At 45.1% G+C, this 14,690-nt stretch overlaps 2 protein-coding genes across 3 annotated transcripts; one reads left to right on the forward strand and one right to left on the reverse strand.

Moving 5' to 3' along the window:
- Positions 1-670: 670 nt before the first annotated feature.
- IRGC (immunity related GTPase cinema) lies at positions 671-6,799 on the reverse strand. The gene is given in 3 exon segments (XM_048501451.1): positions 671-2,116; positions 2,119-3,144; positions 6,669-6,799. Coding segments are annotated over 2 exon segments (1,233 nt in total). The 5' UTR covers positions 3,130-3,144; positions 6,669-6,799; the 3' UTR covers positions 671-1,894.
- Positions 6,800-6,953: 154 nt separating this feature from the next.
- On the forward strand, positions 6,954-11,301 carry LOC125435266. Of its 2 annotated transcripts, XM_048501455.1 has the most exons (3): positions 6,954-7,151; positions 9,145-9,234; positions 10,327-11,301. In XM_048501455.1, exon 3 carries the CDS (start codon positions 10,331-10,333, stop codon positions 10,904-10,906), a length of 576 nt encoding a protein of 191 aa, XP_048357412.1. In that variant the 5' UTR covers positions 6,954-7,151; positions 9,145-9,234; positions 10,327-10,330; the 3' UTR covers positions 10,907-11,301. The 2 variants fall into 2 exon arrangements, with proteins under 2 accessions (XP_048357412.1, XP_048357411.1); XM_048501454.1 differs by lacking the exon at positions 9,145-9,234.
- The last annotated feature ends 3,389 nt before the right edge of the window (positions 11,302-14,690 follow it).

Here is a 14,690-nt window from a genome sequence, read left to right on the forward strand (position 1 = left end):
CTGAGGCAGAGGCCTTTTGCATCATTTCCTGCCAGATTCTTTAATTGGAAATGACAGGCATTGAAGCTGGAACGTTCTGCATGCCAAACAGAGGTGCTTCCACTGAACCACAGCCCCTCCCGTGTACAGAGAGCCCCATAAACCCAGCCTCTGAGAGACTTTGGACTCTGAGCTGGACCCAATTGAACTTGGAGACACCTGAGGATGGCACCCAGTGATGTGATTGGGGTCTGCTTCTCGAACGAGGCAAAAATGGTAAAAGAACAGACTATACCATTCTGGAGCACGGGGGGAGGGGGAGGAAGGCATAATTTCCCATATACCCTTTTGTTAAAAAAATAACTCTACAAACCAATTCATCAGGAAGTGGACTAAACCACAGCCTTAATATATAGGTTTTTAAAAATTGGTTTTTCAGGGCACATTTAAAAATGTGGCTGATGCAATGTAGTGCCCCTCACGATTGTGTTGTGGTTCTGCCAATTCAAGCCTGAAACAGCCTCTCCCTACAAAGCTAGCTATGCCAGTTCCCAGCAGCCAGGATCTGATACCCGGGAATTTCGCCACGGCTGTGTTTCCGTTGAACTTTTCCCTTTCTTAACAGAACTTACCACTTGTTTACAACACAGTTTATAAACATATAAGAAATGCTGAGACTGAACCCAGTAGTAAAGAATTTTTTTTAATGTGAATTCAGTTTTTTTTAAAAGCTGAAAGCTTGCAATTTTTGTAGTCAAAACACAAACAAAATTCAGGATCTCAATAATGCAGATCACGTGGTCCTCTGAGAATATTGCTGGTCAAGGGCAAAAGCCATAGATCGGAACTCGTCCAACTAACTGGTTTGAATTTCTCAATGGGTGGCTAATCGTCACACTTCATCTTATAACTGCCTATCAAGGACACCTTCATTCGTGGACTTCCCAAGACCTACTTACAACAGAGCAAAACAGCTTGTGAAAATAGGATCTGTTCCATTGAAAAAAGAATCTTTTCCATTGAAAAAAATTTCTACAGTCTTTTAATTTTTCTCATTTAAAAAAGTTTTTTTTTTAAAAAAACACCCTCTTCCCAAGAATTAGAAAGAAGATAGGATGGAAGCAGGTTTTGACACTAACTTTTTCCTTCATAAAAGCCAGAGGATTTAGGTTGGGGTCAGTCTGCCAGGTCAATGAACCTGTTTGCACAATGCAATTAGATGACCTTCACAGAAAGAAATGGGGAAAGAGGTTCAAGTTACGCAAAGTGGTGAATTGAAAACATACAAAAATTCAGGGCGGCAAAGGCTTTTAGCCCAAGTGTCCATAAAGTATGTTCCCTAATATAGTAACATCACATACTGCTCCCACGAAATCAAATCAGCTGTATCTTCTGTAGAAGTATAGCACCATGAACTATATTATCTAATAAATACTATTTTAATTAAAAACTACTAGGGAGATCATACTGAAAACTGATCTTTTGTCTAGTTAATGAACAGACCAGGCTTTTGCAAGCAGGCTTCTGGCAAATACCCAATAGTTCGGTGTGCTAAATCCAGGAAGCACCAAGTTTTGGGTACCTTTACAGAGCAAACTTAAAAGTATTCAATTTAATGCCCATAGAGCCTTGGAAATGGTAAATTCACAAAAATACTGGTGAGAACTTCTAGTTTCATTAACAACTTACACCACTTCTTTTTCTCAGGACTCCTAAAGTGGAATCCACACGAACTAGGCAACAGAAATACAGAACAGCAAACCCCAGTTTGGTCATCAACCGGTGTTCACAATCTCATATCCCTTCCTGCTTTCATTAGATGATGAGCAGGGTTCTGGGCTAGGAAAAATAGAAAAAAGCTCTATTTCACTTGAGCTGCATTGAGACTGTGCTACACAACATACCAAGAATCATATCAAACCTCAGACTCTAAGGCTTTGATGAGAACACGCTGAGCGTCTTCAGCTACTTCGTTGAGGGAACTCCACAGCATGTAGTAGGTAGTGCCAAAGGAGATCCCCCCAGCAGCCAGGGAACCAAATATGGGCACTGTGCTGGCAAAATACTCTACCACCATCAACGCTCCACCACCAGCCTTGGTAAGCATCTTCACCACTACATCCTTGGAGATCTCTTTGTACTTGAGGGACTTTCGATAACCGCAGATCTCTTCCACAGAGTTTACTTACCTTCTCGTAACTTGTCCAAGGACTCATCGTCCAGGCCAAAGTTCCTGCGGTACTCTGAGAGGGACTTGACTAGGATGGTCACATCGCAGGCTACGGAGAGACCGGGGATGGGCACGGCCGCCACACCGCATGAGACAGTGGCCAGCTTCCAGATCTGTTTCTGCAAGGCCTGTTTCTTTTTGCGCAAGATTTCTAGGGAGATGTTGGGCAGGGCTAGGAGGAAGGCGTGTCTCTTGTGGCCTGGAAGCTCTCGCTCTAAAGTCTCCTCCAGCAGCATAAAGTCATACTTGCTCAACTCCCAGCTGGAAAGGAGAAAGATGCGGGGAGAGACCACATTTTCAGCCTCTAAGCACTCTTGGCAATTCTGGCGGATTAGCTGAAGGATGCTCCCCTCATCATAGGTGTGCGGTCGACGCTTTCTGGCGGCCTCCAAGTCCAAGTCTACTTTGGAACGTACAAAATAGAAACGTTTGCCCTGCTTCTGGATCTCTTGGGCCAAGCGAGCATGGTTGGATCTGAAGCGCTCTGAGGCGAGAAGGATAAAGAAGTCGTAGCAGGAGAAGTCCACCTGTTTCAGGTACTTGTCGGACTGAAAGTTGGGCGTACCGATTCCCGGCAGGTCCCAAACCATCACGTTGGGGTGCTTGGGGTGTGGATACGGCGTGGGCTTTAATGTTGTCTCCACCACTCCAGTGGGGGCAGCTCCATGATCTTCGTCCCCTAGGCCCCGGATAGCGTTGACAAAAGAGGACTTGCCGGAGCCAGACTCTCCTGTTACTGCGATATTCAGGTGAGCGTTCTCCAAGGTCTGTAAGTTTTCCATAATCTTGGACGCAGCGTCCGCCATTCTTCCTTCTTCGAGAGCATCTTTAATCTGTTCAATGTCTTCTTCAGTAATGATGTCATATTCATCTAGGAATTGAGCCTCGTTGGGCGAAGCCATTGGGGGCTGGTCCACCATAAAATCAAGTCGAGGCTTGAGAGGAAAAGGGAGAGAGAACACAACCCATACCATTAAACATTTTAAAGAAACCAACCTTCTTTCCCCAATTTGGGAACCCTTGCCTGTTTCTTACCACTATACTCCGCAAAGTCTGAAGCTTTCCTCGGGTCTAAGAAACCGTCTTCTTCTGCAGGAATAAGCAACCTTTTATAATTCTAGAGATGAACTATATCAACATTCAAATAAACAAAACATCAGTATATGAAACTGTAAATATCACCTAGTGTTACTCATAGTTGATACGTGGATCCATATAGTTTCCGCAGCTTAAATGCTGGTTACGTACGATTCCTTTATTAGGAACACATGAAGTTTGAGATCTCACAATAAGAAATAAATATACAGAGGTCTCACAAGAAGTAAAAATATTGAGAGCAGTAACTCTGTGCAATTGGCTTAGTGCAGTGGCATAAAGGTAAGCACGACTCATAACTGGATTGCTGGCAATTGTTCACCTCTATCAGTTTCCCTTTCTGTAAAATACCTCTAAGGAGGCCTTAAGCCCGTGGTGGTGAACCTTTGGCACTCCAGATGTTATGGACTACAATTCCCATCAGCCCCTTCAAGCATGGCCAATTGGCCATGCTGGCAGGGGCTGATGGGAATTGTAGTCCATAACATCTGGAGTGCCAAAGGTTCGCCACCATGGCCTTAAGCCAAAGAAAGAATCACTTAAATTGGAGGATTTCAAACCTTGCTGAGAAGAGCAGTAGATTACAGACTATTGTGTTTTACGTCCCTGGGTTGAGGCTGTATGGAGGACAGGAACAGGGTGCACAAAACGACAAGGAATCTTTTTCATTTGAGCCAGTGTGGTTGGAGTGGTTGTCAGACGAAATTCTGGAAGGCCCAAGTTTACATCCCCACTCGCCATTAAATGTACAGGCCAATCTTGTGCCAGCCACTCTCTCTGAGCATAATGTACCTCACAGAGTTGTTGTGAGGGTAAAATAGAAGATGGGAGAACGACGAACACTGCCTTGAGAGGCCTGAAGAAAGAACATGATAAAAAAATGTCCTAAATAAATTCTGTGTTGGGTATAAAACCATGTTTCCTCAAACAAGGTCTCTGCTAGAACCACATACCAAGGATGAATGGGTCAGATACAACCTGGCAAGGAAGCCATGGAAAAGAGTGGGGTATCGTTTCCAGAGGGCTTGGGAACTTTGGAAAGGTATAAGAGCTGTTTGGGAGATGAAACCAACGCAGATACATACAATCCTGTCAGCTTTAGGTGATTATTTATTTATCCCCTCCTTCATTCAAAGAGCTCAAGGGGATGCACTTGGTCCCCCTTAATTAATCCTTACAACAATCCCGCGAAGTAGATTTAGGTCTGAAAACATATGACTGATCCCACGTCTTGCCGAGCAAGAATTTGAACCCAAGTTTATCCAACACTCTTGCTTCTACTCCACACTGGCTCACATTGTTATTGGTTGGAGGATCCAAATCCTCATTTTAAACCCCTAGGCTAGAAGTGGCCAACCTATGGTGATCCAGATGTTCATGAACTACAATTCCCATCAGCCCCGTCAGCATGGCCGGCAGGGGCTGATGGTAACTGTAGTCCATGAACATCTGGATCACCATAGGTTGGCCACCCCTGCTCTAGGCCATGCTGAATGAAAGCCCATCCTTCAGCCACCCTAGTTACGGGGAAAACTAATCTGAATTAAGCAACTACGGACTCCCAAAAAGAATGGGGTGTTATTCAACCACGTCATTCTATTTTCTTAAATACCATCCCCAAGGAGCACAGACCCCACATTTGTCTGTACATTCAAGGGGGTGCAGCGTGTTAACAACCAACAACCCCTGTCATTTGTCTGGGGTGTTCAACCGCCCAGGGGGAAGCAAAGAAAAGAAGTTATCATCCGAACAATGAACCTTGGTTAAGGATGGTGAATAGGTGAAAATTCATAATTCCCCCAGGGACATATAGGAATGCACCCTACACTGCTCTATTGCCGTTGTAACCATTGCAGCAACAGCCTCTACAACTCGAAGAAAAAAAAACTCCTGTTTCTTTTCTTCTTATATACATATATCCCAAGGACACAATCCCATTTGTCTCCTGCGGACCCACACCCCAAACACCCACAGCAGTTCACACAACCAAGCCTCCCATTACGGCATCCCCTCTGGGCCTTTTCTTGCCCCCTTCCTCTCCCAACACATGACCCATTTCAACTGCACTCTCTTCCATATTTCATCCCTTTGTGCTATTTACTGGCTCATCTTGCGTCCTACTGCCTTATCCTTTATACTACCCACCCACCCCACCTGCAGTGCCTGTAGCAGGGCCATAACCTTTAAAGTGGCCAAGGGCTGGAAATTCAGAGCACAATCTCTCTCTCTTTTTTTTTAATCCGTTCCAATTCTGACCTATCGCAATAGGAAGTAAGTCAGACCCCCCCCCTTTTAAAATCGGTTCCAATTCTGACCTAGTGCAACCGGAAATAAAAGGAAATATTGCTAAACTGTCCGACAAGGGGGTGTCTGTGTGCGGCCATTTTTATAACACTGCAAATTATTTATTTATTTATTTATTAAACTTTTATACCGCCCCATCCTCTAGGGGCTCTGGGCGGTGTCCTCTCTTATGTCCTCTCTTCCTTTAACGTTCCAAAAAAGTCATTATGGCTGATTCTGTATGGGCCAAAAACAGCGGTGTGAAAACAGTATAAACCCTTTTACACCATTTTAAACCCTTTTGCGCCATTTTCACACCGTTTTCACACTGCTGGCCCATGCGGAATCAGCCTGAGATTTTGGTAACCAGCACCCTGATTTAAATTGCTTCATTGGCTGATTCACTGGTTCAAAGGGGAAGGAATAAACTTTTTCGTAAAAAGGGGAGGGAGGGAAGGGTGCAGTGCTCTAATTGAGGAGGTGAGAAGCTGCATTTGGCTGGGATTCTCCTTGGGACAGAAGTCTGAAAGGGCCAGGCTTTGCATGTGGTCGCTGCAAAATCACGGGGTGGGGTGGGGTGTGGGGATCTTCATTCATGCCCATTGCAAGTGGGATCCATCCCAGGGGTTACAGCAGGACTTCCAGCACCCACAGTAGCAATTCTCCATTCCTCCCGCCCTCAAAAACAGATGCACCAGCCATAGCCACGAAACTTAGGGCGAGTCACACAAACTGTAAAGCAATAACATCCAGCAGGAGGTGAAAACGAAACTCCACGGATCTCAGCGGAGGTTCAAGAGCCACCAAGCCGACAAACACACACACACACACACGCCCCCCGCTACGTCCTGCTAAACGTGTCTTCCAACCGGTAGCCCACGACAGTCCCGAGCAGACCCCCTCGGACGACCCACCGCCACTCCGGGGAACCTCTGCTCCCCAAAGCGCAATTTGGGGGATTTTTTTCTTCGGCCCGGCGGCTTTATTTTTTTTGCAATGCCGCCCGGTGTTCCAAAGCCCCTGATTTCTTGCAAACTGTTTGCAAACCACACACACATTGCAAGCCGAGCACTTGACCCACCAGAAGCGACTCCAGCGAAGGACCGGCGAGGCTTTGCCGGAGTTTCTCGAGGGTGTTTGAAGTTGCTACGGAGGAAGCGCAGCCGGTGCAAAAAAAGTCCGCTTCCTGCCGCCGCGGAAACCACACTCTTTCTGCCCGGGGTGGCGCGTGTGTATGGGCGGGCACGCGTTGGCGGCTCCACGCTGCCCCCTGCTGGAAGGCACGCGTGCAAAGCCAGATGGACCCATGCCGTGTGGGAAAAACCCGTTTCATTCATTTTTTGTCAGGCGGGAGATTGCACTGGAAATGGGCGCGGGAGCAAGGACGTTCAAAGCAATTGGAAAGTCCCGGGAAGTCCACTGCAGAAAAAAGTAAATAAAAGCTCTGCTGCGGGCGTACACTAAGTCACGTGGTTTGCAACTTGTCAGAAAGTGAAAGTGAATTTTTGTGCGTGTGATTTCCCGTGCAATGAGAGGAGATGGCCGAAAGAGCGGCACCGATTCTGTGAGTACCAAACGCGATAGGGAGAAATATTTGGGTTTGGGATTTTTCACGTGGGATTTTAAACATGCTATCATGATGGGAATTATCAGCCTTCCGCCGCCTGACCCATCGCGGCCCCCAAAGCTGTTTGCAGCATCCGGGGAAAGGTTATACCTGCCCTAACAGCTGTTGTCACTTGGAAAGGGGACCTTGCGCTGGGAATCTGGAGAGCGTGTAACCTCAGCTTGTGGGTTCTGTGGGGCAGTACTTGGAAGGAGTTGCAAAGAACCAAATTTAAACAAAACAGTTTACTTCTCTTTACAAATAACATTAAACATCAACATTTAACATTTACAATTCAAGGTCCTGTTCAGGTTGCATTTCAAGTCCTTCTAGTTACAGTCTACTGATACTGCCAAGTCCAATTCTTCTTTGCAAGTGGGTTGGCTCCTGAAGACTCCAAGGGCTTGATGAACAGGATGCAACATGATGAAGGTTTCCAGGAGAACTCTCACCCATTACAACCACAAAAAGAAACCCTGAAACAATAAACTCCAACATTTTCAACATAGCAAAAACAAACAACTACCTTCCCAGTAGTTCCCAATAATATTGCAGTTTACCTTAACAAGGTGTTAAGGGCTTATAGAAATCAAGGTCCGAGTCTGGTAGCCTTGTCTTCTCCAAAGAGCTCTGCAGCCTTTCTGCTGCTCTGAGTCTCCACCCCCTTACTGGTTCAACCCATTCTGGGCATGGGGGTTACAAGCGCATCCTTCTTCCCAGCGCAGGATCGCTCAGGACAGGTGCAGAAATTCTGCCCGGTTCATTCAAATTGGGCATGTCCATGCAGTGCTTCCGGCAGCTTTTCAGTGAATTGGGCTGATTTCCCTTGAATGAATATGTCATTCGTATTTAATTTTTGAAAAGTTTATTTCACTGCACATAGAAACCCTGGGGCTAGCTAGCTGATCTCTCTTGGAGAAGCGGGCCACTTTGAAAAGTGGACTCTAGCATTTTATCCCGTTTAAGTCCCTCCCCTCTCCAAACCCCTCCCTCCTCAGGCTCCACCCCCAAATTTCCAGGTATTTTCTAAGATGGAGCTTGCAACCATATCTGCATCTGGAATGATCTGTGATCCTTTCTGCTGTCCTAGTAGGTGGGTGGTGTCTGTGAACAGGTGCAGTATACAGAATCCATCCATTTAGCACAGGGTTTTCTCCTCTTTCTGGCAAACGCTTTCCAGGGTACCAGAAGAGAAAGGGATTTTCTGAGGCCTGCTAGTCCAAGCGGAAGGGGATAGAAACAGTTTCTGAACACAGTCTGGGAAGGTAATGCTGGGATAGCTGCAGGTTAGGTAACAAGGCAAAACTAAGAGAGCAGCTCCATGAAGCCTTGAACACTTGAGGCTGATTTATACTGAACCACACCATTAATCCATCAAGGTCAGTTTTGTCCACTCTGACTGACAGCGGCTATCTGGGGCCTCAGATAAAGGTATTTTGCATCCCCATCATTCATTCATTCATTCATTCATTCATTCATTCATTCATTCATTCATTCATTCATTCATTCATTCTACCTCTCACCTCCCCAAAGGGCTCATCTGACCCTTTTATCTGGACATAGTGGGGATTAGGGCTGGGCATTTGAGTGAAGCCAAATGGGAAAAAGCCATGAAAAATACCATTCCGGTTTTTCTACGTTTGTTTCAGCTCATCTGAAGAAACAACAACCTCATCAGGCTATTCAGAAAAAGCCGCATAGCCCAAGCCGAAAAATGCCAAATACTGTTTCGGCTTCCAGCAGCAGAACAGCCAACAGAGCTGCAAATAGCTCTCCATCCCCTTCCCCCTTTATCTTTGAAGTCAGAGCCAGTGACCAAATCCCTGAAAAGAGCTCTCCCAGAAGAAAATTTTTCAGGTTGATTTTAACAACCTGAATTTTTTTGAAAAAATCCAAAAAAAATCAACATGGGGATTCAGCTTTGTTTTTGCTTTGGTTTTGGCCTTTTCAGAAAGTGCTGGGTCTTTTAAAGCCATACCTGAAAAAATTGCGCGCACACCTAGCGAGGATTGAATCTGGGATCTTCCAGCTTGCAAAACAGGTGCTTTATCATTGAGTCACTTATTTATTTTACGGTCATCGACCGATAGCTATATACAAAGTTCAGCTAATAATTCCATCAAATAATAGATCCAAAACAAGATTTGAAAACATCAAATATATAACACATGGTACAAAAACTGTCTAAAACATTGGTTTATTTTTCTTGACAGGAGATAGAGAGGCACAGCAGATTGAAACAGGAAGGTAAAAACAAGAAAAATAAACCAATACAGCCTGAAAAACAGATAAAATGCTTGGAGCCCGGTACAAGCACTGCACTCCCTGATAGGCAGGAACAATACTGGGGATCTAAGATGGAGTCCAACCATTCCACAGGAAGTGACATCGTTTAGTCCTGCCTCCCTGAGTATAGGTTGGAAATCACCCATCCAAGATGCCCTCATCGCCCCCCAGGAGAAGGCCCCTTCAGGGTAAGTACCAATGGTCCGTTCTTGAGAGAGGGAGCAATAAGCCAGGAAATGTTGTCAGATGTTGTTGATGCTCAATATCTTGTATTCTCTGTTTAACCATAGATTTTGGCTGAACAGTATGCTGGGCCAGAATAATTGAGTCAAACTTTTTCGGCTTCCAGCAGAGAACAACCAGCAGAGCTGCAAATAGCTTTCCATCCCCATCCCCCTCCATCTTTATGGTGGTGTGTTGGGTGTGTGACATGATTTGGCAAACAACAGGCAAGAAAGAAAGGGCCTTATTCTCCAATCATTTAGTTCCTACGGTTGAACCATTTACAGTTGCAAGCTAGAGAAAAGGAAATAGAAGATTATTAACTTTGAACGTTCCCTAGTACAAGAGTGTATGGTTATTGTCACTTTGAAAATATAAGAAGTGGAAGCAGACTGTAACTTAAAAACAAAACAAAGTATGGAATATTGTCTTTGGACTATTGGCTACCAGTACGTTTTATGGTTCCACCTGTCTCTATCAGTTCCCTCTCAGCACTTGGGAGAGCCCCCGCAATGGGGCTGGAACTCAGTACCAGCGAGTACCACCACAGAAAAAGCCCTATTGGCTGCCAAAACTGATGTTGTCAAATTTCCTTCCTTTCTTCCCTCTCTCCCTCCCTCTTTAGGAATATGGCTGACATCTTCAGAAATGGCCTTCAGTGGGCCCTTGGTACATTCCTGCGATCCTTTATAGCCCAGGTCAAGAGAGTCCTGATATTTTCAACTGTGGTGATTGTGGGTGCTGTTCTCTTGTCTTCTACTTGGCTTGCTGTCCAAAAGGTGGATTATTCTCTGTCAAGCACTGAGCGTGAGGTCGCTGTGACCAACAAGCATAAGTGGACCCCACACAGTGTCGTCAAAATCCTAAGGGACTTGCTGCACTATGTTGCTGTCCTGTTGTCTTCCTATGAACCCCTGACCCTTGGGAACCTCTTGAGGCACCGCGACCGCCTGAGCGGGGTGAACTATCTGCTCCAGGCTTGTTTCAACGAAGCCATTGATGGCTTTTGCCGGGAGCCTTTCTCAGTGCAAGAGAATTCCAGAATGGTCATCCACTGCGACGGACAAACCGTACAGTTCTTCTCCGGCAACGGCGACTCGCGAAGATTTCGGTGTACATCTTGCACAACGCCATCCAATTCGACGTCCAGGAACGGACGGCTGAAATGTACCTTGCTAGGCTGTCTATTCGCCAGGAGCCGTTGAGCATTCGTGATCTCCTGCGGGTGAAGAGCAACTTACAGTCCTGGGGTGTGCTTTCGGAAGGGCTGCGGAGCTGCCTGGAGTTTGCCGTGCAGAAATATGCCGAGGAGCCTTTGTGTGTCCAAAACAACGCGGACATGGCTATAGACTGTGACGGCCAAGTGCTGAAATTCGCTTCCGGGCGTCAGAACAATCACATCAATATCTATGACGTGCGAGATGGCACCATTCATTACCACATCAGGCTCTCTGGTTTCTGGGCCAGTATTGTGGGGTTCTTCAGGGGGAGCCCAGACCACACACGGGGGAAAAAGTTGTTGCAGTTAGAGTGAATTAACTGTTCACTCTTGTGTCACTTGAAACATGGATATATGGTAGCAGTGGAGCAGCAGTGGCGTAGGAGGTTAAGAGCTCGTGTATCTAATCTGGAGGAACCGGGTTTGATTCCCAGCTCTTGCCGCCCTGAAGGGTTAATGAAGGAAAAACTTATCTGGGGAATTCAGATTAGCCTGTGCACTCCACCACACATGCCAACTGGGTGACCTTGGGCTGAGTCACAGCTTCTCCAGAGCTCTCTCAGTCCCACCTACTTCACAGGGTGTTTGTTGTGAGGGGGGAAGGGCAAGGAGATTGTAAGCCCCTTTGAGTCTCCTGCAGGAGAGAAAGGGGGGATATAAATCCAAACTCTTCTTCTTCTTCTACTGTTCTTCCCGGCTGATGCCACATGGGGAGGGTGATGTCACAGTTGAATCTTCCATTTTAAAAAAGTCCTAAATCTTCTTGTTCGTGGGAAAATTCCCCTCAGACTGCATGCGGCTATCAGTGTTATTTTTGAATGCTTTTCCATTTGGGGGAAAAAGTCAAATCTTCTTGCTTGTGGAAAAAATAGTACGTCAAAGCAAAGACTAGACTTTTAACTAATAACACTGAATAAAAACATTTAACAAAACATTTTGCCTAGCTTTCCATAGGAAAGGAGGCATTTTGAGATTGGTTTGTTTGTTTAAATGGGGCATTAAACTTATCATCGCCCACCTGTCGTTTGAAGCGGATAACCCAGAAAGGACTGAACCTGTTTTTGCATGATTGAACAGATGGTAAAAGCATCCTTGGGAAATTTATTCAGGTGGCACCTTGCTATGGCTTAACTTAAGTGGTTTATTACAGGGCAGATGAAAATAAATGTTTTTTTTAAATCAGATTTTTTTACAAAATTAAATCAGATGTTTAAAATTTAAATTGGATTAAAAAAATACAAGGCCTTTTGAGAAAAAAAATCTAGATTAAGTAATTTTCTATTTAATGTCCAGGGAAGATGTTGGCCGAGAAAGTGTATATATTCCCTTTAAGAATCCTTACCTTAGAGATCATTTATCATGTATATTGGGTCTTTTATGAGGCAACCATTTGGTCTTGCTAGGTTGTTTACAGCGCTGGCCCTCATTAAAATTGTAAACCGTGTTTGTGTTTAGTTTCAGTAGTGTTATTCTTTAATTAACAGAATTGGCTTTTACAAGGCCAGATTCTAAACCAGACAGATAGGTCTTAATTGCCATGAATGCACAGGTGGGAGTCATCTCCCTCATTTCTATTCGAGACCTAATTGGTTGATTATTGATCAAATGATCTACATGAGCCAATTCTATAAGACCCCTGAAACTATTCTAAAGACGTATTGTCGAAGGCTTTCACGGCCGGAATCACTTGGGTGCTGTGTGGTTTCCGGGCTGTATGGCTAGGTGTTACCTAGCAACATTCTCTGGCCTGACGTTTAAGCCTGCATCTGTATTTTAGCATCTTCAGAGGATCCTCTGAAGATGCCAGTCTGGTCAGCAGCCTCAGGAGAAAAGAATACTAAGCTGAACGCATACAACTCAGAAGCTCCGGCCAACTGCCTAAAATATTCTAAAGACATTCATTCATTCTACAGAGATTCATTCATGAGGATTCTCCCGATAAAGGCTGAATAGCTTTGTATTGTATTGCTTTTTTACTTAGACTGTGGGGCTACGAGAAGAGGCTGATTTTTTTCCTTTTTTCCTTTCCTTTTTTAATAAAATTTTTAAAACTCAGCTGTTTGAGAGTATTTGGATAAAGAACCCTGGTTTTGGTACATTACTGGAAAGTCACCCAGCTTAGGGTAACCTTTTTTCACAAATGTACATCATAGTCCAAAGGTTATTCACCATGAAATAAAGATTAATGTTGGATTATGTAGCATGTAACTGTATATTCATGCTATGTTTAAATTTTTTGGTGAATGAATTCCATTAATCCATTCACATTGTCATGCTCTTCCATAGATTTCTATAAGATTATTTTGAGCAGTTTTTCCATCTGGGAGATATTATCACACATGCTGGGTTTTGTAGTTCTCAAAACTGTGAATTTGTGTCTGCAGAGATAATGTGCCTCTTCACAGGAAAAAATGTTATAAAATAAGCATACAGAGTTGCGAGAAAGACCTTAATCCAGTGGTGGGATTCAGCTGGTTCGCACCACTTTGGCAGAACCGGTTGTTAAAATGGTGCTTGTAAACAACCAGTTGTTAAATTAACTGAATCCCGCCATCGGAACCGGTTGTTAAATTATTTTAATCCCACTATTGTCTTAATCCCATTGTTCCTTTGAAAATCTATGTACACAGAATCAACCCCTTTCCCCTTAAGTGCTAAGTTTCACAAAGTGCAGTGAATAGAAGATTGTTTAGCATGGAATAGGTCTGCGTAAATGTCTAAGTGGGAGGAGGGTGGGACAGACAGTAAAAATGAAAGTGAAACTTTTTAGCAGAATATTCCACAAGACTTAGGATCTTTGTGTGTATAGCTTGAGGTTAATTGTATTATTCTCTCCCTGGAGGAGAAAATCGATAGTGGCAGCAGGCCATAAAAGAGGCCAAATTTAGGAATATTTTAATGAAGTTCCTCAGCAGTGGTGTATTTGCCTTGGGACAGGGGTACCCTCTGTCCCTGGGTGCCAAATCAGCCCCCGCCCCCACAATGAGATCAGGGAAGGCCCGGCAAGGCAGTAGGAATTCCTGCTGCCTTGTAGATCCTAACTGGCACTCTCGGCCCCACGCATGTCGTCATTGACATGGGCAGGACCAAGGAAGCCAGAGGACACCCCCCCCCAGTCTCACCCCCTCCCCAGCTGCCGGCTTCCCCCCAACCCCGGCAGTCCTCTGGAGAGGACAGAAGCAACTGGAAGGCTCCGTGCTGGGGTCTTTGCTTTTATAAGCTCAGGGGTGTGCACATCTGGAGAGCCACAGTTTGCAGACCCCTGGACTAGATGGACTCTGGTCTGATCCAGCAGGCTTTTTCTTATGTTATTATGTTCTTAGGGTGGCCTGTGGGTTTATTTCACTCCAGCATGGGGAAGTTCTGGGTTTGATAAGAACAGGTTGGCTTGTCACCCTCTGAAGAGGCCTTCTATGCTTAAATGATGAGTGTACCGTTACTGCTGTGTCTGCAACTGAAGGGATGTGACTCTTGTTCACACTCAAATATGTTGTCTCACATAGTTCTAGATCAGGGGTAGGGAACCTGCGGCTCTCCAGATGTTCAGGAACTACAATTCCCATCAGCCTCTGTCAGCATGGCCAATTGGCCATGCTGGTAGGGGCTGATGGGAATTGTAGTTCCTGAACATCTGGAGAGCCGCAGGTTCCCTACCCCTGTTCTAGATGCATTCTGTTGTGTTCAGAGCCATAAGGTTGATCCTAGGGTGCCTTCCAACTGAGTAAAAATATGTTTAATCCTCTGCTTCCCCCCACCCCCTTCAACTTTTT

Source organism: Sphaerodactylus townsendi, linkage group LG06 (assembly GCF_021028975.2).
Source record: "Sphaerodactylus townsendi isolate TG3544 linkage group LG06, MPM_Stown_v2.3, whole genome shotgun sequence".
Taxonomy (NCBI): Eukaryota; Metazoa; Chordata; class Lepidosauria; order Squamata; family Sphaerodactylidae; genus Sphaerodactylus; species Sphaerodactylus townsendi.

What these genes read in the sequence shown, in the direction of transcription:
- LOC125435266 (XM_048501454.1), top strand. Translation starts at nt 7,126, where the DNA reads ATGGCCGAAAGAGCGGCACCGATTCT. An exon ending in GAAAGAGCGGCACCGATTCT is followed by an intron (nt 7,152 to 10,326) that starts GTGAGTACCAAA and finishes CTCCCTCTTTAG; the next exon opens with GAATATGGCTGACATCTTCA.